The sequence below is a fragment of the Culicoides brevitarsis genome, chromosome 1 (assembly GCF_036172545.1).
Source record: "Culicoides brevitarsis isolate CSIRO-B50_1 chromosome 1, AGI_CSIRO_Cbre_v1, whole genome shotgun sequence".
Lineage (NCBI taxonomy): Eukaryota > Metazoa > Arthropoda > Insecta > Diptera > Ceratopogonidae > Culicoides > Culicoides brevitarsis.
In genome coordinates, this window is record NC_087085.1 from 20,723,524 (window position 1) to 20,747,881 (window position 24,358).

At 29.4% G+C, this 24,358-nt stretch overlaps 1 protein-coding gene across 1 annotated transcript in view; it reads right to left on the reverse strand.

Moving 5' to 3' along the window:
* LOC134837020 (tetraspanin-2A) overlaps positions 1-24,068 on the reverse strand; it is a 38,139-nt gene extending 14,071 nt beyond the window's left edge. Inside the window, exons 1-2 of the mRNA XM_063852328.1 lie at positions 23,782-24,068; positions 1,650-1,847 (exon numbers count right to left, since the gene is read on the reverse strand). Coding sequence (XP_063708398.1) covers positions 1,650-1,847; positions 23,782-23,877 — 294 coding nt within the window. The 5' untranslated portion in view covers positions 23,878-24,068. The remainder of the gene's footprint in view (positions 1-1,649; positions 1,848-23,781) is intronic.
* Positions 24,069-24,358: the final 290 nt, after the last annotated feature.

A 24,358-nucleotide genomic window follows, 5' to 3' on the forward strand; every position in this document is an offset into this window, starting at 1 on the left:
CATACAACATACAGGAGAAATGTGTTTGTTTGCCTATTTTGTTTGTGTGTTAAATGTTATTTTTATTTGTGTGACACAAAATAAAATGTTTTCTTTTACCTCCCGGTCGTTGTTGTCGTTGTCTTCCCCTCGTGTCTCGAAAACTTTCTTCGTACACGTACGACGACGCGTGTATTTAACCCTTTTTCGAAAGACTTTTGTACCATCTTTGGTTTTGAATTGGAGTCGAGTTTACTAGCGACAAGAATATCAAAAAAAGAGATATGAAAATAAGGTTTACAGGCATTTTGGAACATTTATCTATGTTTCTTTTGTATTTTTATTTTATTTTTCTCCTTATTCGATTACGAGACAACGATGCTACGAAGACATGTGGTTAGAAAGGACCAACATTCAAAAAGTTTTGCAGTAACGACGCAAAAAGATTTGCCTCTCTAACGTTATATCCCTTTTATATAATTTTATAATCTTAGCTTGCTTTTACATTATAATATAGCAAATAGCAAGAAGAATAATAATAAACTAAAAATATATACATTTATGTTTTGTATTCTAAACTGTTTACATCAGATATTTGCTGAAAAAATTACATTCGCACACAACAACGTTCTCCTTTTCGGATTTGTCTTTTGGCAAACATTTTACATGTAAATTGTGCCAAAGTACTAGAATAATTTTTTAAATTTCTTTCTTTTTTTCTTGGTTCTTTCTCTTTGGTGAATCGTTGCTTGGGCAAATAAATATTTTTCGACACAACCTTGAGTTTAACTTTGGGTCGACAGGAAAATAACATTTTCATCTCCTTTTTTTTTGTGCATTTGTAAGGTTTTGATTTTTATTCATGGGAAAATTTTGTCATATTTTTCGGATAAAGCAATTTTTATGGCCAAAAGCCTCATTTTAAAGGTCAAAAAAATTATTGCAATAATTTTTGAAAAATCGCACTAAAAAGTATAAAACAAGGTTTCAAAATTTTTGCACTTTTTAAAAATTCACAAAAATACGCAAATTTATAAAAATATTAATTTTAAAATTGATCTTAAAATATTGAAGTTTGTAAAATCATTATTTTTTTTAAATTGCACTAAAAACCGTTAAATAAGGGTTCAAATTTTTCGCTATTTTTAAAAATTCTGAAAAAAATGTCAACGAAATATTTTGAAACAAAAATAAAATTAACGATACTTTCACTAAAACAAACTTCTGATTTTCTATAAAAAATAATTAATTTAAAACTTCAAATTTATAGACCGTTTTTTCGATAAAATATTGAAAAATGTTCTTCATGAGATTGAAATTTAAAATTTTTAACAGAAAATTTTCTTGAACAAAAAATGTCATAAATAAATATTTAAATCATAATGACATTTAATGTACATTTTTAATAATTTAACGTCAATAAATTATTAAAAATCAATCAAAGCTCTCAAAATTGCTTTTTTACGTTTTATGTTCAAAAACACATTTTCAACATCAAATTTCTTCCAATCTCCTGCGACAACATCATTTATTTACTTATAAAATTTTGCGATTGTCAACCAACCGGATATTAAATAAAACAATTTCCGATGTTATTTTCTCCATTTCTTCTCAACAAATTCACTACTTGGAATTTCGTTTATAGATCAAAAAATAAAATATTTACTTACCACAGTCAATCCCAATTTGTGCTCCGTCAGTGCCACACAGCATCCCAGGAAAGCGGAGATCATGATGATAACTCCGGCAAAAATCAAGAAATACACGCCCAGGTAGTAGATCCAAATATTCAACATGCGAACCCATTCCTCGAAACCGGGCTCGGCGCGCATGTACACCGTCAACAAGAACAATCCGAAGCCAAAGAGCTGCGAAAAAAAAAATCCAATGAATAAATTTAAAAAGTGATTAAGAGTCAATAAAATTGCGTCGATGTTAATTGAATTTGCCTTTCAAAGGTTTTCACTTGATTTCCATGAAGAGGGAAAAAAAACTAAAAAAGGCACAAATTAATTTTAATAAAAAAAAAGTCGTCGATAAGTGAAATGCTTTTAGATTTCGAAGCCATTTGTAAATAAATAACACGTCAATATACTTTTTATTCGTATTGACAGGCAGCAACGTGCTGCCCCGAGAGCGCAGCATTTGATTTCATGTGAAAATAAATACAGATTGAACGCATAAATAAGTGAAATGAAAGTAAATTCAATATTATATTAGAATTAATAGCAGGCAATATCCTGTTTTTGTGTTTTCTCTAGTGTTTCACCATCGTAGGTACTCTCAATCACGCTCCATTTCGTCTCAAATTCCGATTTATTTTCATTTCGCAGAGCATAACGAACGCGATTCGGGGTGAAAATCAAATTTCGGATCAATTAAAAACATTAAATGCCAGTTTTGCCGTAATTCAATAGCGCCGGTAGTCACGTCCATGCGTTTAATACGCATGAAAAAAAAAATAAAAGAAAAGCTCGAGCTTCTATTCATCATCAAATTACTTACACATGTATGTGTCCTGTAATGACGACGACGACGACTCCACCAATAACGGAAGAAACGAAAGAAAAGTGAATGAATGAACGAGAAATAATGGGAATTGAATGTCAATTCATCGAGAAATATTTGCAATGTCATTGCGGGAGATTTATTCCGGCGGCGCACACAGAACACTGCCGAGGAAAAGCTGAAAGGCAAGTCATTCAATCACTACTTTAGGAAAAGTCTTTTGATTGATGCACACAAGTGTGTCGGTGCTAGGTACAAAAGATTTCAGGTATTTTTTTTCGCAAATGTCAGTCCATTAATATTATTCAATCATCGCAGGAAAGAAGAGAAGCGAGGAGAGGGAATGAATGAGAGGGCAATTATTCTGATTGGAGTAATGCTTGAGCGGACGCTTTTTTAATATAAAGCGAGGTAAGTATTATTTAATATCTTCAAAGGACAACAAGAGCTCTTCTCAAGAAATGAGATGGATGAATATTTAATACAATTGTGGAGATTTCAGGAAGGAGCATCCAATGACAAGTCGGATTATTAAAGTAAAAGTTAATTTATTTAAGAAAATTTCGATTGTTCAAAGACTGTGAAAAAGAGGGATTTTCAAAGAAATTTCTATTAGATATAACGGGGAGATGATTACAATAAGGATCGAATAAGGAAGCAAGTGAAATAAGTGAACGATAAGAAAACAGAGAAGTAGAAATTTTGTCGTCTTGAGGAAAATTTTATCAACTTTATCGGATTTTAAATGATTTTAAAAATTTGTTTTTCAGAAAAATTAAATTCTAACCTCAAAATCTCGACGTTGATCTTCGTCGAAACATGAAAACCAAAAATACCATGGGATTCTGACAAGAGACACCAAGTTTGCGATCTACAAAACGCTAATTAGGCACTATACAGATCGGAGTCCTGGCCTACCTCCAAGAGCAACGAAAACCAGCTACAATAGTTCGAACGCAAGATGCTTCACACTATGTTGGGCGCCAAGCAAGAGAACAATAGATGGAGACGTAGATACAACTTTGAAGTTGAGCGCGAATATGGGGAAGCAAACATCGTTGCGATCGTCAAGGTCAATCGACTGAGAAAGGCATGTCATTTGGCACGAATGAATCCCGACCCCTGCTACGCTGTTCCGAAACGATAAAGAGTGCCCTCGAGGTGTTGCGCGACCAAAAGCAAGATGGATCGATTGTGTTCAAGCCGATCTGAGGGCGCTAAATGTGAGAAATTCAAGAGAAATTGGACAGCTGTAGCCCAAAATTGATCCGAATGGGACAACATTCTTCAACATACCAAGGCCAAGTACTGTCTATAACGTGCAGAAATTCCTTTGAACCTAAGATTCTCAGAACAATACTTAGAGCTTAGTGGAAAAATGTCATTCAAGGAGTCCTATTGAGCTTCATACTGTAGAATCGTAAACGACTTAGAATGGTTCATACTTTGAACCACTGAGCTTTCGATTTTTCACGCGTTTTAATTTTTCGTTTTTGCAAACTTTTCAATTTAATTTTTTTTTAATATTTAAAATAACCTAATTAAAAATTTTTATCAAATTTCTTAATAAGCATTCATAAAACTTTATAAATTTTGAATTTCAAGTTCAATTAGATATTTAACAAGATTTTGAAAAAAAAATCTCATTTTCATACTCCTCCATGACACGTGACAGACAAAAGTACACAACCACTCATTTTTTTAATCTAAGTTCTTTTGTAATGCAGTAAAAATCGATCACGTGCTTAGCTAGACACGCACTAAAAACTAGACTTTTTATTAGTATCATCTCCATCGCCGTATCAACGTGATTCCGTGATGTAATTCACCTGTTTCCCTCTTTTTCCATTTTTTTCCTATCTCTACCGATATATATGGGAAGTTAATAGAGAAAAAGAGAAAAATGCAAAATAAAGAAAGAACAATATCCAATCTATTTCACGTTTGATTGGTCATAGATTGGCACGATGATGAGTTTTGCATATTTTTTTTCATCCTGTAACGCACGTTTGAGAATGACTAGAAAGTATCGTGCTCTTCATTAAGCTTATTTTTAATCCCCGGAAGAAATTGCTTTCTGTTTGAAAGCTGCCTGGTTTTAGTGAATTAAGTGTGCTTTACTGCGAATCGCAAAATTTAATTGAAACCTCGAAAAATTCAAATTTCGGATAAAAAAAAAGTGTGCTTCAGGTCAAACGAATGATATCAATTTCGTATTCACCAGTCAATAACGAAAAAACAAATCAAACACACACGAACATTTCCAATTTATACGTGTTTTAGTCCCTTGTGTGGTAAACAAAAAAAAAATATTTGAGCAGAGATGATACAAACTTGTCTAAATCATAACATTAACGTCACAAATCCACAATAAAAATCCAAGCAAACAGAAAAACATGTCTTACAGCGATTTCTTTTCCGAAGCAGAGAGGAAAAAGTACATCGGACTCATTTCATTGATGGAATGTATTGTAATAGATCTATCGTAAAATATTCAGTTTATGGCACATGAACACACGAGGCAGGCAGCACAAAACAATGGAATAGATAAAAAGTTTTTCAATCTAGTCAAAGTTTTTGTTTCAATAACAAAACAACATCATACACAAACTCCGAGAGTTTTAGTTATATTCATAATACATGTCGGCATTTCGCTAGGATGCTCGTCAATTTTTGTCAGAAACAGCGAAAAAACCAGACTTTTTGGACAGTAAATAAACAAGTCAAGCCTAGTTCAATCGACATCGTCTCCAATTTCATGTTGCTTTGTGTGGTGGTGTCATTTCGCTCAAATATTGAAGAAACAGAAAGAGAGAAACGAAGAAGATGCTATTGACATCTAACATTGCATATTATTGAACAGCAACATTTTTTTTTTGTTTTATTTTATAGAAATAGGGCTCGCAGTCATTTTCTTGTTCTGTTTTGTTTTTTTCATTGTTGTTGTTGTTACTCCTGATGATTCAGCGGAATATAAAAAGAAAAAGTTCTGAAAAGTGAAATCTATCAATTTTGCTCATTCAGTGTTTTGATATCGCGTTCAGTCATTCATTAATGAAAAGTGAAACAAGTCAAATCGATAAAATGTGTGGGAAGAAAGACGGCGCGACATGGGAAAGAACGACGAGGCAATCAACTTTGAGCTTTAATTTTGTTTATGAGCTCATATCAAGTCTATTTTTAACTTCAAAAAGATTTCTAGAAGTAGTAAAAAAAAAGTTTATTCGCTATCATTTTAGATCCAAATTCAGTTTCATTTATAAAAAATTAGTTTTTCGAATTCACTCTTCAAAGTTCCAGATTTTGATAGTCATGAATAGAAGCTAATGACGCAGCATTTGAAATTTTCACCAAAATAACTTTCAATTTCAAAATTTTTTAAAATAATTTCAAAATAACGAACCCTTTTTATGCTAGCCATTTAAGCAGATTATCACTCATTCCAATGCATTCAAGTTTTAACAAAGTTGAAATAATTCAATAAAAAGAATTTCATCGGACTCAAAAATGAAAGTTTCCAAAAATTAGGCATACAGCCCGTTGCTAATGAGGCCTTAAAGAGCCGATAGATAGGCACAGATATTGCATCAGCAGTTTCAATTAAGAAAATCGGAGGTATATCGTCAGGTCCAGCGGATTTATTCTTATCTAGCTTCTTGATACCTTGCAGAACAATTTCTTGAGTAATATTGATGTCAGAACAACTCATCTTAGGCAGTCGACGGAGATGATCAAAGTCTGAGGATTGGAAAGTAAATGGTTTGTTGTGCCAAAGAATTCAAAAAAAATGTTTATTCGACTTGCTTTTGTTTCGTATGTTACAAAAAAATTCAAAAATTGAAAATATTTTTAAAGAAAATTTAAAAATCTCTTATAAAAGTTTAAAGAGGAACAAAAAACGGTTTGATGACTTTGATTGCGTCATAATTGGCATTGTGCAGGTCAAAGTATGTGAATTCAAAAATGTTGAGTGTTGAGACATCAAAAAAAAAACGGTCGATTGGATTAAAGGCGGCAGAAACTTACAAGAAACATAGGGCATATTAACTTCTGTGATGTAATGAGCATGTTGATTGTAGATGACGTCGGACGAGTTAGGAGGAATTTTTTGAGGAATCAGGACTCCTCCCCCACGAGTAGTGGAGTTAAAAAAAATCATTATTATGTTCTCATTTCTTCGAATTAAATTTTAAAAAATTTTAAGTTTAAAAAAATTTACTCTGCAATACATTCGATAACCAAAATTTCATTTTTTTCCTCCATAATTCGCTTATAACGACCAAAACTTTTACTATCGATCAATTTCCCATCAAAATTTAATGCCATCAAATATTTCTATAATTGAATTATTTTTCAATTTTCTTCCCAAAAGTCGTCTAACCTCTTTTAGCATCCGCACGCAACACCGACCCAAGTAATCGTCTCCATATATAAGGTGCTAATAAGTGTCACAGCTGTTTGTCGCACCGAAAACTTCCCTTTTAAAAAAATTAATCCAACCTTCATCATGCGATCTCTAATACATTTAACGCAATGTTTGGTTATAAAACGGATCAAAAAATTATGAGAAATCGTAAAAATAAAGTGTTCGCATCCATTTCCAATCCATTGTCATCTTCTTCGTCGTCGTCGTCCTTGTTGTGTAGAAAAAAAACGAAGGGAGTTCAAAAGTTACCCTTTTGCCTCTAAACTTTCATTTTGTAATAAATGTCTTGCCGAACAGCAAAAAAAATGTATAAAGAATGTAAAACCAATATAGAGGCTTGACTTGACAGCTTTTCTTTGTCTAGTTCGTTCATCGGTCGTGCGGTTGCTACAAATATCCGAGTAATAAAAATATTTATTATGGAAAAATATTACGTAGAAGAGAGAGAGTGCGACGATAAAAGTTCAGCAGTAGTAGTTTATGTGTGGCAAAAAAGGAAAAAGGCAAACACACTTTTATTGTATGATGCAATGATGTTCTCTTAATGAAAATTTTCATTAAGTGAATATGGTTTTGTGTCTCCTCTCTTTCTCTCCATCTTTTCATTAAATTGTATATTTTACAACAAACTATATAAATTTCTTTATATATTTTTGTGTAAAAATAAAATTTTATTCTGTTTATGGTGCCTTTTAAAATTAATGTGGAACTTCCAAGGGATCCTTCTACGACGGCATTCACGTCATTTTGTCTGCATTTTATTACGATTTATTACTCATATGTACAAACACAATATTATTACAGGATATTAACTTTGTGCACAAAAAGGAAAAAATTCCATTAAAAAATTTTTACGAAGATATTTGATTGTAAAAAAGAAGAAGAAGAAGATCGAGACGAAGCGAGGAACTTTATGTTTTTAATCAGTTATTTTATATTTTTATTAGTTATTGCCACAATTTTACTCCGTCTTGACATTAATTTTATGATGGAAATGCAATTTTGTGTCGTAAAATGCGAGGAGGGCACCAACAGTTTCTTAGCTGCAAGTAGTTTGTTGATGTTTATACTGCGAGATAATTAAAAAAGTATGTAATGTGACTCGTTGAAAGTTAATTAAAAATTATTATATGGAGGTTATAAGAAGTAATGGAATGCAATGAAATGGTGTCGTGACATCTTATTAGAGCAATTTTGTAGTTTTTTTAAAGAGATTTTCATAAAAAAAAATATGTTTATGCTTTGAAAGTACAAAAAACTCCAAAATATCTGATAACTTTATAATTTAATCCAAAAATGATCAAATCGACTCAAAAAGATTTTTAAAAAATTTTTTGACCTTTTAATATACAAATTTTAAAATTATTATAAAAATTAAAATAATTTTTAAAAATAATTTTTTTTAAATAAAATTTTATCTATATTTTACTTAGATGAAAATCTGACAAATAAGGATTCATTTTAAGTTAGAACAAAATGTGAAAAATTTTGAATTTTTCAGAAAAAAATTAAAATGTTTTAAAATTATAAAAAAAAATCATTTTAAATTTTTATACTCAATTTTGTCTAAAAAAATATAAAGTTTTATATTTTTCATACTTGAAAAATTTCTAAGATTTTATTAAATTGAGAATTTTATTAAATTTTCGAATTAAGAATTTAAATTAAAAAATTAATTTACTTTAAAAATTAATTAGTTAAATGAAAAAAAATCATTAAAAAAAAAAACAAATTTATTGAAAAATACGCTAACTTCAGCTTTAAAGCAGAAACTTTTTTTCTAAAATTTTCTCTTTTTTTTCATTCATCCACATAAATTGGAATTACCATTGTCTATCTCAATGTCTGACATTTCATATGTGTGTGCACTGTTTGCATTTCCAAAACTTTTGCACTAATGCCCTTCCATGTATCGCATATTGAACGGAATACTTCAAGTCAATCGAAAACTTTTGTAACATTTTTTTTGTGTTGCTCGACCTAAAAATCTCTCGTACCCGGTCACAGAACATAAGAGAGATGATCACGTCTAACAAGCAAGTAGCAGGCACAAAAAAAACGCTCACAAACTATTCACATATCTGTCTTAAATGTGTCTGTTTGCCTTTGTTACACACACACCGACTCGCACTCAAGCTCAAGCTATTCGCAGGGGATTACAACCTGTGTGCATTCACATGCCAAAGCAACAGAAAACTTGTTACGTTGTTAAAAAATTTTCTTCTCTATTCTTTCATGCTGGTTGGGTGACTGGTGCTGCTGCTGCTGCTGTGTGGATGCATGCTGGATGATGAGAAGAATGGTGCTAAACCAGGAAATTGTTTCTCTTCTTTTCAAATCAAACTAAATTTGCTGTGTGTGTCTGTGTACTACCAGCAACAGCTTTTATTGCAGCAAACTAAAAAGTAAAGTAGTTAAATTCGAAAAGATAACTTAATATAGTGGAGAAAACGGGCATCATGCAACTCAACTAACAATCACACACACACTCATGCATGAAGATAGCAGAAAAAAAAGAAATAAGAACTAGTGCAATTGTTTAAATTTATGTTTATTGTTCAATGGAGGCCAGCAGCCGAGCAGAGGAATGTAAAAGAACAATAAAATTTTTGAGAAGTGAGTAAAATATTTGTCTGACTGTCTGTCTATTTTTACTCCGTTTAGCAAGTTGTCAGTGCTTTTACTCAGTTTACTCGACGCTTTTTTATCACATTTTTCACATCGAATAGTAAAAATTCTAAAATATTTGCGTAAGAAGAACGACCAATGATAAAACCGTATTTTTATTTTAAACCACGTGACCCAGAATATATTTTGATTTTTTTTTTAAATTTTCTTAATTTTAGACCCAGGGTAAATTTTAGATTTTGACCTTAGTAAATTTTTATACAATTTCTGCCCCAATGCAAATTTTAAGTTTTTAATTCAATTAATCTTTGACCCATTTAATAATTCAAATTTACATCCCAATGCACATTTTAAAATTTCTAAGCAAATTTTTATTTTTTTTATATGTTTAAATGCATTTCCGATCCTTCATTTACGAATCCTTCATAAATCGTAGAATAAATTTTTACCCAGTACAAATTCAAAATTTTACCCCAGTACACATTTTAATTTTTTACCTATATGATTTTTTTAATTATTTTCAATAATTTTACAAATTTTGACGATATGTGATAAAATTTTAAAAAATAATTTTTTGACTAATTTTTTTAATTAGTTAAAACTTGAGTAAAACTTAAGACCCAGTGCACATTTTTAATTTTCATCCCAGTAGATATTTTAAAATTTCTAACTACATAACTTTCAAAATATCGCACATTTTTATCGAAACGCGGTAAACAACGTAATTTTATGGCGTTCAGGTACTTTGCTTTAAGGTATAAAATATCATTTTTCCCTGCATGATGAAAAAAAAGCAAAAGAAAACTGTAAATCACAAAGGGTTACCAATGACATTTCTCCGTTCTTTGCCGTTACTTGCTTGATCAGGAATAGATTATGGGTGTCACATGAAACGATTATCGTTTCCCTTTTTTATTGCATCTCTCCAGTTTCATTGGACATATAGGTAAAAATAAATAATAAAAAAAATTCTCGTATTTCACAAAAAAAAACTTAGATCACAGGTCTTTTCTTTGAAAATGATGAAGAGTTCTAATAAAATTGTAATATAAACGTTCCCTTTCTCCGTTCGATTTTTCGTTTGAAATAATGATACACTTTCCACCTCTTCGTTGCACGAAATTTATAGTGGATTTGTACTTTTTTTTTTTTATTTCACTAACTGGCTACTAAAATTTTATCGGCAGAAAAAGGGATCGAATCGACTTGGGTGGGACTTTGGTACAAATCATCAAGAGACAAATAGTATTAATTTTGTCACAATTGTGAATTTATTATCGTTTTATTGCACTTTCTCTTCGAAGTTTTTTTGCCTTTTCCTTTTCGAGAAAAAGGAGGAGGGATTGAGTGTATTGAAAAGTAGGAACGGAGGGTATCATCTTGTAAATTGGTCATTTTCGTATTACTTTTATAGAAAAGGGTTAGAATTCTAATTATTTTTATTGAGTTGGATTCAGTTTGTCGCTTTCTTTTTGCATGTTGGCAGCTTAGCGAATGAGCGACAAAAAAAAAAAAAAACCAAATTTATATTGAATTCAACAAAAAATATTGCTTCTAACGGGTTGGGAGCCAAACTTGACAAGTGTTTATTAATTTTAATTAAAATGTATTTAAAAGAGTTAAAGAGAAGGCGTGAAAATGAAGAAAATTAATTAGAAATTACTTTTTATTTGATTAAAAATTTTTAATTTTAGGAAAATTCGTGCTAAATCTCTTTTGAGTCAATTCAAAATGATTTTTCAACAATAAAATTTCAAGAAAATCAAATTAATATTTTTAAAAAAAAATATTTAATTTAAAACATTTTTGATTTTTAATTAATTTAAGCTATTCACTAAAATAAAATATAAAATATTCAAATATAAAATATTTTATTTATTTATTTATTTATTTTATTTTTTTATTTAATTAAATTTTAAAAAAAAAACTTTAGGTTCTTATCCATCAAAATTCACAAAATAAAAAATTATTTATTTTCCAAGAACCAAATTAATTTTTTAAAATGTAAAAATTTTGTCAAATTATTTTCAAATAATTTTTTTTCAAGACAAGAAAAAAAAAATGCATAATTTTTTAATAAAAAAATAATAAAATTTCAACTCAAAATGCATTTCACCGAAAATATTCTCTGTCAGAAGTGAAAAATTCAAACCCACATCAATGAATAAACAATAAATCTATAAATATTTACCTCAAACCGTAATTGGCCAAGCAAAAACTTTTTGGCATCATCACTCATCTGGTAAAATATTCATATTTTATTTATTTATCAACATGCATGAGCAACTGTGCGGCTTTATCTTGGCTTAGCTCTCGGATTGTGTGTAACCGAAACTCGTAGCCAAGGTACATCCATATCAACAGCATGTCTCCGAGAAGTGCAGGGCATGCAACACTTGCATGTAACACGAAACAAACAACTTTAAGATGAAAATTGTCACTTTAATGCAACTTTATCTGGGAAATTTATGGTGGAAAGTCGGAAATTGTTTTATGTGTGACGGCAACGACGACGACGACGACGCAACTTTGTGTGTCTTGTGTAAATATTTTTTAAAATTTATTATTTATTTTTTTCTTTATTTTCTCATTTTTGGTGAATTTCTCTGCTCGAAAATAAAAAATGTCTGCAAATATTTCGTACAGCAAAAAAGTTTTGCCAGACAAGAAATTTTCTCGAGTGTTAAAGTTAAACGACCGACTTGGTTGTTGCACATATAATAATAATTTTATCATCATGCATTTTGCGAAAAAAGGGAAACAAACTTTATCGTTAATGATATCGTTAATTTTGTGTCGTCGTCGTTCTTTCTTCGGCAACTAAACTAGCTAACTAACTCGCTCAAGTTTCTGTGCCACTCACAGAAAAATAATGTAATATAACAAAAAAAAAATGAACAAAAATATTAAATGTGACTCGAGAGTGCTTGAACTATTTTACACGAGTAGGAAGATAAAGTGTCCGGTTACAGAACATAAATCAAAAGTAGTTAAGTGTCTTTCCTGTTTTTAAGTGAGGTTCCTTAATCTCAAGAGGAAACAAAATTTTCGCATTTACATCTTGCCTCGTGGCTCGTTGTGTCGACACCGAACGAGAGAAGGAGAAAAAATGTTTAATTTCCGGTCATGTTTCATTTGGCGACGCCTCGAAGTTGTTGTTGTTGTACCTTTCGTAACCAATCTATACAAATTATCTCTGCCTCTCTCTGTGACAAAAGCAATTTGCGTTAGAGAACATTCAAATCACATTTATACAAATTTCCTGGTCCCTGCGTCTCAATCGAAATTCGGATCCGAGAGACATTAATAATAATATCCAAGAAAATGTCCCGTTATCTTTTATCTCGTTTCCTTCGCAAGAAAAAATATTTTCTGAACGGAAATCGCACAAAATGTACATAAATTTTGTAGGAAAAAAATGGGACAAAAATAGACAGACAGACACCGAGATTATGATGACGATAATCTTTTGCTGTAATATTAAAATTGTTAAAAGATTGATTTTTTTATTGTATTTCAGGCAGACAGACTCAACTATGTTTATCAGATATTTATTGAAAAGGAATATTTCAATTCAATATGTTTCCACTTCAATTTTTTTTCTTGGGATGATAATAGAAGGGCGGCATATGTAATAAACATTTTTAGTCAATTGAGTTCGATTTGTTGCTAATGGAGATGATATTTGAATGAGAAATTTGTCTGGAATGAAAATAAGATATTGATTGAAAAAAAATATTGATAGAAAAAAAATTAAATCTAATGCAATAAAAAAAAACTTTGAGATATAAAAATAATTTTTTATCAATTTAATTTAATTTTCTCAAATATATTTTTATTTTTTTTTTTTTTTTTATTTTTTTTTTTTTTAATTTATTTTAATTTTTTTAATTATTTTCATTTTTTTAATTTAATTTTATTTTAATATTTTACTTTAATTTTTTAAAAATTTTAATATTTCATTCATTTTTAATTTTATTTATTTTTAATTTTTTATTTTACTGTTGCATTGAAAGAATTCGATCAACCAAGGGACATATGGACGAAATTAAACAGATTCAGGACAAATTGTGGGCGATGTAATTTTCTCCTCAATAAATGGCAAATTACACCTTCGCCGCTATGTGATACAATCTATGCAGCATATAGTCAAAAAATGTACAAATTATAATTTTTCAGGAAGATTTTCAACACTCAATGAACTAAGTCAATCAACCATTCATTGGTTAAAAACTTTAAACTTACAAATATAAATTTTGAAAATCCATAAATTTATTGGGAAAAAGTTCAAAAATTCGATTCTTTTCAATTAAATAGTTTCTATAACTTATAAATTATTTCCAACATCAAAATTTTCGTTAATCAAACCGTCATAAAAACTTAAAAAGATTTAATTCTCAAATATTTGATCAAAAAAATCAATTATTCGCGAAATCCCTCAAACCAATAAATTTAAACGCAAAACTTTTCATCTCATTCTTTTTGATTCACACGCTTTTACTGCAAAAGTGCACGAAAGATCAAACTATAACAAAGTGCACTTTCCAATCAAGTGTTTTTGAAAGGTTAAAAGCTAAAAGGCTAAAATCTAATTTATTTATTTTACTCAACTTTGCGCACAAAAAAAAAAGTTTTTCATCTCCCTTTTTGTTCAATTTCATCACTCTTTTTACTATCAATTTTCAATCGAAACGGATTTCACACTGATCAGATTACGGGCGCAGCACCGAGAGCACCTCAAAGACGAGACGAGAAAAAAGGTAAAAGATGTTAATTGATTTTTTTTCTGCTGTATGACGAGATGAGACACATCGTTGCGCTTTTAATCCAAATCCAATTTTTTTTTTTAGCTTCAATCTTTGTAATCTCAAACATAAATTTAATTTAGTCAGGAGAGCCGCATGCGAAACGTGCTAAAATAAATATAATAAACGAAAAGTTTTGTAAAGTCCTCTTTTTTTGCTTCAATGATGCATAAAAGTAATGACATTACCACAGAATTTCCATTATTTTTGACGTGAACAGAGCGGCATGGCACTTCAAGTGTTGCTCTGTGAGTCGAAAAAAGGTATTTTTAACATTTTTGATAAAAATTTTGTTTTATGAAATTAAATTTAAATTTTTGAAAAACTAAATTAAATTTTTTTAGGCGTATTTTAAGACCTAAAGACAGTAAAATTCACCCTTTTTCGATTGAAAGTGCATTTAAGAGCACAGAAAAAATATTGAGATCAATTTGTGTGAAGTTGCAGGTCAAGTGCTGTTCAAGTATTTGTCAATTCTCGAGCCTTTCATTCGGTTTTTGCACCTGAATTGATTCGACATCATTATTTCTCGAATATTTTCTTTTCATTTACTTCGCCTCTCGTCTCATTTGTTGAACGAGAAAAAAATCAACAACAACGTCAAGTGTAAATAACCGAGCTATGAGTACATTGTCTTACAATCGTCAACATATTGGAGGCATCTTGCAAGCTCAGAAAATGCATTTCTGCTGTTTTTTCGTCTTTCATGCAGCAAAGCAACAACAAGTAGGAGGAGAACAAGTGAATGAACGAATGAAAACCAAATGAAAACATAAAATCCATTTAGAGTGAAAATATTTTTCTTGATGAGATAACATTTGTTGTGATCCTCTGTATGTTCTTACATGCAACATTTCGACGACGCCAAACGACACAAGTTTTTATTATTAAATTTTGATGATGCAAAAATAGCTTCGAGGAGTGTGCCATGTCGTGTGGTAAGAAAATTTAGGTTTTCCAAATGCTTCATAGACCACTGCTTGAGACAAGACGAGCATTAACCATAAAAAATTCCAATAAATTTGTGGATTGATGAATTAAAATGATGCTTTTTTGATGTTCGTGTTGCGTTCATCTTTTTTGCATTAAAACGGAATGAAGACGAGAAACAGACAAACCACCGTAACAAGAAAATTGCATTTGGAAACTTTTGCCATGGATGGTAAGTTCATTGAAGAATACAGTTTAAGAGTTCTTTTTCGAAGGGTTGCAATAAAGTTAAAAAGAAAATTGGCCAGACATGAGCGAGCAAAAGTTTTGATGTAAAATAAAGTGAATGAACATTTTCAGAGGGAACAAAAAAAATGATTTTTTAAGCATTCTGCGATTAGAATTAGGATAAAAATTACATTCAAAAATTCCCAGCGGAGGACCAAAAATCTTTTATTTAATTCTTGAAATTATTTTTTGGAGACTTGAATTAATTTTTTTTTGTAGTGTCAGGATTAGCTAAAAAAAATAAAAATAAAATAAAACGTTCTTAGAAAAAAAGTGACATTTGTTATGGATAAATGATCTGATGACATATCCAATTTTTTTTTCATCATCATAAAAATCAACAAATTGGTTCTATAATTAAATTAATTGAAAAAGAAACCTTTTCAGAAGGACCTGGGGTCTTGAAAATAAAACCCTCAAACTTTTACATGGACATTTTTATTACCAAAATAACAAAAAAAAATAAAAATTTCATCAAAATTTCGTTTTTTGTTGTATTTTTAATTTTTCAAGCCATTTTCAAAAAAATGTATAAAAAATTTTCATTTTAATTTTTGTTTTCAAAATCATATTTCGCGTCTTGAAAATTTTCCCTTGAAAAAAATTTTTCCTCAAACCTGAATTTTTTTTAAAGTTGGAGATTTTTGAAATTTTAAATGATCTTAAATCCATTTTTAATTTTGTCCTATTTTTTGAAAAAAGTAAAACTAAAAATTTTGAAAAATCTCAATTTAAAGGTTTGAGGACCCCATTTTATTTTATTTTCAAGCCTAAAAATAAAAATTTCTAAAAATGTCCATTTAAAGGTTTGAGGACCTTATTTTCAAGACCTCAGGGCCTCAAAAAAGGTTATATTGTTGATTTCTATGATGATAAAAAAAATGTCCATTGGTGGGACGAAGATTACGGGTCCACTAGTTTTTTCTAAAATTATCTCAAAATCTTATAATAAAATCAAAAAGTGAATTTTCAGATTTAATTTGTAATATTTAGTCATTTTTGAGCCCCTAGAGATAAATCTAATTAAATTTCCCATCCTTTCAATCAAGTTTTTACTTCTTTTGCAAACTTTTACGAATAACGTTTGTGGTTACTCAATATCGAATAAATTGATTCCGATACAAAAAGCTATTGAATTGCATCCTTTGACTAAACGATCTTAATCTATTTTCGCAGTTCATCTCCATTAAATTTCATCACAATGCTTTTTGGTGGCTTGTAGCAAAAACCAAAACGTATTGTTAACTTGTTTTCTTCAATCATTTCCATTCATTAATGGTTTGTATCTCCTTTTTGAGGTTATTTTCCGATATTCGTTCCGGGTACATTCCACAAAAGCAAATGTCAACACCTGCAAAGCTGTCCCTAAAGAGCTATTAAACGTGTGTGTGTGTGTGTGTGTGTGATTTTAGAACATCAAAGTCTATTTATTGAATATTAGTAATACAAGCACGAGCATACCACATTCGAATGGCAATGTATTCAATGTTCAACAAATGCCAATTAAAAAGATTTATTCAGACTGAACAAAAAGCTCGCAAACTGATTTCCCAAGCTATTCAATTCAATTTCAGTGAATTGCCGTCATCGTGTGGCGGGAGGTTTTTCACATGACGTCTGTTTGTGTTTTACGAGATTGACGACGACAAAACATGGGATTGAAAACTGTCCGAGGAAATACAAACGAGACACAGGACATGACAAAGTTAATCCAGGCCAAAGTGTTTAACTTTTATACGGCGGCCACTGTTGCTCTGTGAGTTAAAATTAGGAGGATTTAACTCATGAAAGAGGAACAAAAAAGTTTCAAGGGTTTGAGGTCTTAAATTTATCTCTTGAGGTCTCAAATTTATCTCTTGAGGTCTCAAATTATCTCTTGAGGTCTCAAATTTATCTCTTGAGGTCTCAAATTTATCTCTTGAGGTCTTAAATTTATCTCTTGAGGTCTTAAATTTATCTCTTGAGGTCTCAAATTTATCTCTTGAGGTCTTAAATTTATCTCTTGAGGTTCTTAATTTATTCCTTGAAGTTTCAAATTTATCTCTTGAGGTCTCAAATTTATTTCTTGAGGTCTCAAGCTTTTAACTTGAGGTTCTAAATTTATCTCTTGAGGTCTTAAATTTATCTCTTGAAGTCTTGAGGTTCTAAATTTATATCTTGGGGTCTCAAATTTTTCTCTTAAATTAATTTCTATAATTAATTTTTTTCTCCAATTTTTAAATTCATCCCTCAAAGCCTTAAATTCAAACTTTTTCCCTTGCCAGGAAAATCCTGATGACAAGAACAACTAACTGCGGAGAAGGAGATTAAAATTTTCAACAAAAACGCCCGTTCGTTCGAGGTTGATTAGGGTCCAAATCCGATTGTCCGTTCAATGGATAAAATTGATTTTAATTGATGAAAGTTTTTTTTGCCATTGTTTTGTTTTCTCCTTGCGGTAAGTTAATTAAAATGGATAAGGTTTTATTTTTTTGTTGATTTGATTTCATTACCGGGGGATTTAAATCTGTTTTTTGCAACTTTTTTTTCCTTTGAAACGTGATACGAATGAAAAGTGAACAAAAAAATCCGCCTGTCAATGAATGACATGAAAGATCTTCGTGGAAAAAAACAAAAAGATTTCTCTCATTGTTTTTTTTTCCTTACCTTGATTTCTTTTGTTATTGTGAGACACTGGAATAATTAGAACGACAAACAATTAATCGGAGAAAAAAGAGGGAAAAAAATTTAAATTTACACAAAACTTTTTAACTTTTCCTAATTTGATACTTCCCAACTTCCTTCCTTCTCGTCTTCCCATCGTAACAACAACATTTTTTTTTCTTTCGTCAAAAGTAAAACAAAACCAGGACAAACATATCGTTCCTCTCATGTTTACTTTTTGTTGCAAAATTTTCCCCCACATCTCGTGTCATGCAGAGAGACTTTATCGCCGTGCCAGAAGAACAAACATCAATCCCCGCTTCGTCTATTCAAATAAATTCCCGTGATAAAGTTTTAATCAAGATTTTTTTTCTTGTGCGGCTTGTAACTTGATACACGACGACGACGTAATATGGGTAATAGTCGCACATCAATTTTTCACCGAGGCAGCAAAGGGAAGAAGAAGAAGCGACTTGTTATGAATGTAAAATATAAAATAATATCGCGGCAACAATGAAGCAGCAGCGACGACGTGTTTGTCATAATATCAAACAACTGCCACGTGCTTAAATTTTAATTATTTCAAATTAAAATTTTAATAACTTCACACATTTTATCCATAAATTGTCTGCGTGTGTGTGTGTGTGTGTGTTGTAATAAACGGAAAATAATAGGAAAAGGCAGACAATAAACAGGATGTGTGATATACGAAAAATTAATAATCAAAAAGTGAGTGTTGCGTTTTTGGAAAATTTTTGCCAGTGTGTTAGAATTTAATTTGAGAACAATTGAATCATAAAAAACGGAGGAAATCGAGATGGAAATGACGAATTTTCATTTTGTAACATTTTGATGTCGTGTTCGCGGTTTCCAAGAAATGTTTTACATATGAAATTTGAGGTTTCTTCACTCCTTTAAAAAAATCTTTAGCATGGAAAATTTAAAATAATTCTTATTCAACCAGAAATAATGTCAAGTTATCACTCTGCATGTCAGTTATTCCAATATTTGCAGTTACAAAGGCAATAATAGTATAAAGAGGAATCGTTTGAATTCCATTTTTTATTATATTTAAAAAAAAAGTTTTTCGAAGAAAAATATCGTTTTTGTAGGTTAAATAGAGCCCAAAAATTATATTTTTTTATTAAAATAAATTTTTTATAGATTTTTAAAAATTATTTTGTTATTTTTAGGTCGCTTCAATTTTTTTCGAAATTTTTCTTCCATTTCAAAAGTGGAAAATCCAATTGGGCAAATTAAAAAAAATATATTGAATAAAAATTCCATCAAAAATGTTACATTAAAAAAAATTAGAAGAAAAATTATATAGACCAAAACTTTGTAATAAAAGAAAATATTTTTGAATTAAAAGAGTAAAAGAAGACTACTTTTGAATAATCTATAAATAAAAAGTTTACTTGAAGATACTCAAATTTTTGTAAAATCGCTTTTGGTCAAATTTTAGCAATTTTCATAAGGCATAAGATTGTAATTATTCACAAAAAATTATTTTAAAAAATTCGATTTTTTTCGATGTTTTTGTTCCAAAAGATTTTGTTTTAAAATTGAAGAGCAAAAAAATTTTTTTAATATATTTTTTTTATATTTTGGCAAACTTCAAAACAATTTTTGACCGTAAAACCAAATTTTAATTATTTTTTAATTATTAATTTTAATTGTTTCCACCAAAATTTTTACGATTTTTTTTTATTTCAGCCATTTTGAAAAATTTAGAAAATTTTAAATTTTGTTTTCTACAGTTTAAAATTTTGTAAAAGCGCTCTTGAACTTTTTTTAACTTGTAGGCTATGTTTAAATTCTTTTATATGTGAATTTTTATTTGATGATGCACACACTTAGATAAATGATCTCTCCATCCACATACTCTTCTATATATTGACTGTCATATCAGTAAAATGGAATCAAACTCTTTATTTTTTACATTTATCTCAACACTGAAAACACTGACGATGATGATGAAAAATATTCAAATCACGCATTCTTCACTTTAGTTCTTTATGATATCAATTTAGCATCTCTTCCTTTATTTTCTTTTATAGTTGAACATTTTTACTCCTTTTTATTGCATGTCACTTCTATTTGTTCCTGAATCTATTTTCTCTTGTCAACACCAAAAAAAATGACATGAAATTTTATTTTTCTTTATTAGTTGCATTTTTTAGTTGGAATTCGGTTCAGGCGTGAAGGCACTACAAAAACTGGTGGGAATGCATTGACCAAATGGAGATCTGACGAGTCCGTATTTGCAAACGCAAGCCGGAGCACAAGCACATTCCATGTCACGAACGTCATAATGGCGATAATTGAAGCAAGTTTTTTGGCAGGGAGCGCAAGGAACGTAAAATTCAGTGTCAAGATTGCAATTTAGCACTAAAAAATTAAAATTAGTGAAAATTAATATTTTTTTTTTAGAAAATTTGAAGAACCTACAAGGACAATGCTCCATTTTGATACATTTGCCTCGATAACGTGCGTAACCTTTTTTACAAATGCATCCAGCGTGAGTTTCAGTAAATAACGAAAATTCAATTTTATCATTTTTGTTACGATTTTTGTCATTTTTTGAGGATTTTAACAATTTTCGACTGCAGCGATTGCTTTTTCCAGATCGAAATATGAAATTTTCTTCAATTTCGTTGTTTGGATGAACAAATCCTTGATTTTCACACTCGCGATCGCATTCGGAACTCCATTCTTCAGAATCAGAACATTTTTGAGATGTCACAGGAGAGTTCATTTCAAGCCCAATTTCAGATTGTCCTTCGAAATAGTGATGGTGATAGTAATGATGATGGTAGTGATAATGGTGATGAATATCCAGTCGATCTCGTTTTCTGTTGTGATACTTAGTTTTAGTGCTAATTAAGCGTGACGTGACGTTATTTTCATCTTTTAGTATTTTTACATCAACTTTTGTTGCATCTTTCTTGTCTACAAAATTTTTATTAAATTTTTTAATGGAAAATTTTTAAAAATAAATTCTCACCTGACACAAATTTAGCAAAAATTAATTCCGAATCAATAAAAATAATTAAAATTATTAAAATTAACTTCATTTTTATTAAATGTGATACGATTGAAATACGAAAAAGAAATGCATTTGTCAAAAAAATATTATGATGAAGTAATTTTGAATGAGAAACCTGTTTTAATTTACGTCTGAGAGCAATAACCGATTTTATTTTTTGATGATTTTTTGTAAATGACTTAATCCATTTCAAAGAATTTTAAACAATTTTTGGTCTGTCTGGACTGAATTGAATTAAAATAACAAAAAAAATAAATGTTAGTTTAAAAAATTATATAAAAATTCTTAAAAAACGTAAAATAAAAAAAAACATTTTTTTTTTTGTAAATAAAATTTAAAAAAATTAATTTATAAAATTTAAAATTTTTTCAAATTATTTTTTTTATTTCAAAAAAATTGTAAAAAAAAATTTTTCAAAAATTGTAAATAAATGACACAAAATTTTTAAAAATAATCAAAATTTAGACAAAAAGTGATCAAGCTAATTTTACCAAAAATTCAAATCATATTTATTGCTAACTGCCCCAGAAAAAAAATCATAACCGGTTTCTCAATTGTTCGCATGTTTTGTCTGGGAATCTCCTTGTTCTTGTTTCTCTTCAATATTCTTTTTTTTTCTGTAACAGGAAATTAACCACGGTCCCTTTCGAATTCTTTCACCGCAAAAATCGATAATAATTTCTCGTCTTTGCACGATTGTCGCAGATAAATAATAAGAATACGTTCAATGTCAACTCCACTAATGATGACAATTCAATCGTTTCGTGTTGCAATGTACACAAAAGCAAAAAAAAGTTCCATCATTTAACCAAACATGTCAATTTTTCGTGATATTTTTTTTTCTTTCTGTGTGAAATTATTTTTCCTTTTCTACAATTCTGTACTGATAACCCTCATTACGTGGTCCCTTTATTATTATTTGTCTGCTGTGTCGTAGTTAGTGATGATTCATTCACAATATATTGTCAGTTAACGTCATGCACACATTTCCCTTCGTTTTACGTGGAAAAAAATGAACAGAAAGAAAATTGTAGAGCGAAAAAAAGTCCTAATTGGCCGTTACAGCGATGCGATGATGATCATGACGATATAAATATACAATATTATGATGACAGAAATGGAAAAGTATATGAGACATTGGAGGAATTGAGGTGGATGGGCGAGGAAATGGGAATGTGAAAAAAAAGAACAGACACAAAAAAGGCAATTTTTGTGTAGAAAAAAAAACGTGTGGAGTGTGAGTTAAAGAAAAAAGATAGCAAAATAATTGACACATTTTTTTGTTTGTTCAATAAATCAATTCAATGTTGGAGGTTGGGCGGAATTTGCCAACACAAGAAGCTCTTAAAGACTAGAAAATAATTTTTTGTAGAACTTATTTTATATTGAAGAGTGCTTGCAATTTTTCTATAATGATGACTAAGCTGGTGGTTATAGAAAATTTTCAATAAAAAAAATATTTTAATTTTGTTACTCAGGTTTATAAAAATAAATTTCTAAAATCTTGATATAAAAATTAAAATAAAAATTAAATTAAAATAAAATTAATAATTAAATTAATTAATACAAAATGGATTAATGTAGAATTTTTTATTATCTTGGGGTAAAAAATATAAATTTATTTTTGGATCTCAGGATCTCAATTTTTGCATCTTTGTATTTCCCATTTATTTATTTATTTTAATAAAATTTAAAAGTTGGTTGTAATTTAAATTTTTTAAATTAAATTTTATTAAATTTTAAAAATACTTTTTAATTTTTAAATAATGAAAAAAAAAATCTTTTGTAGCTCAAAAAATGTAAGGAAATTTTTTTTTTCTATTTAGAGGCAAAAATAATTTTTTTTCTTACTTATTATCAATTTTTTTAATGATTTTTTAATAAAATTTCATTCACATATTGAAAAAAATTGCTATTTTAGCGACATAAATATTTTTTTTTTCAAATTTTAATTTTTTAATATTATTTTAACATTTTCTTATTTTTTGCATTTTTTTTCAAACGGTATTTGTCGTTTTTTATTTTTTTTTTAAATATGAACTATTTTAAATGCTCAAATTAACTCATTTCACAATATTTTCTTCTTCACGTTAATTCATGTTTTTTCAACTAAAATAATTAAAAAAAAACTCACACAATTACACGAACAAAAAAAATATGCGCGCTCTGTTATCACTCCGCATTGACACATCTTATCTATGTTTTTTTTGTAATTAAATAGATAACAACTTTTTTATTCAACAGACACCAAACCAAGCAAGGTGCGTCATCGCGACTTATTCGAACACTTTTCAAAACTTACAACGAACGAGAAAAACTATTTGTTCACCAAAAAATTAGTAAAGAAAAAAATTACAGAAAATCGTTGGCCAGCAATTCAATTATGATTTAATTTTAGATAAAGAAAAATATTTCCGTTTAATTTTTCTTCTTTTCAATTTTTTTTCTTTCTTTTTGAACAGGAACATATTTTCTACCGTCCGCAAAATATTTTTCAATTTAAACTTTTTTTTTTGGTTACTTACCCACGACACGACATTGAAGCAGAATAATGTATATTTGATGCATGCAATTTGATTAACTAATTTTTCTGCACCTTCTCTTCTTCCCATTTGGGCCATTTTTGTGCTTTTTCTTGCTTTTTTTGTAATTCAATTAAGATTATTTCACGAAAAACTTGCAAAAAACCTTTTGTTCGGGAGGTTTTTTAAATTGAAAAATTAAATTTCTTCACTTTTATTTGTTTTTTCGGTGATGACACACTTCTTCCGTATGGTTTCACGTGAAATTTTTACAAAATTAAATCGCAGTCACGACGGCTAAACGATAACTGAGTGTGTAACTGATTGCTCACTCGGTTTGCCTCACCCAAAGTTGCGTTATCAGTTTTTTTATCAGCATTTATCATATTTTTTCAATGTGTGGGAAATGATAAAACGGCTTAATTTTAATGGTTTTTCATTGAAATTCATCAAAAATCGACAAAAAAAATTTAAATTTTCATTTATTTGCAAAAATTCAATGAAAAACAAACAAAATTTCAATAAAAATTTTTTTTTATAAACTTTTAATGACAAACCAATACCAACAAACACCTGTAAC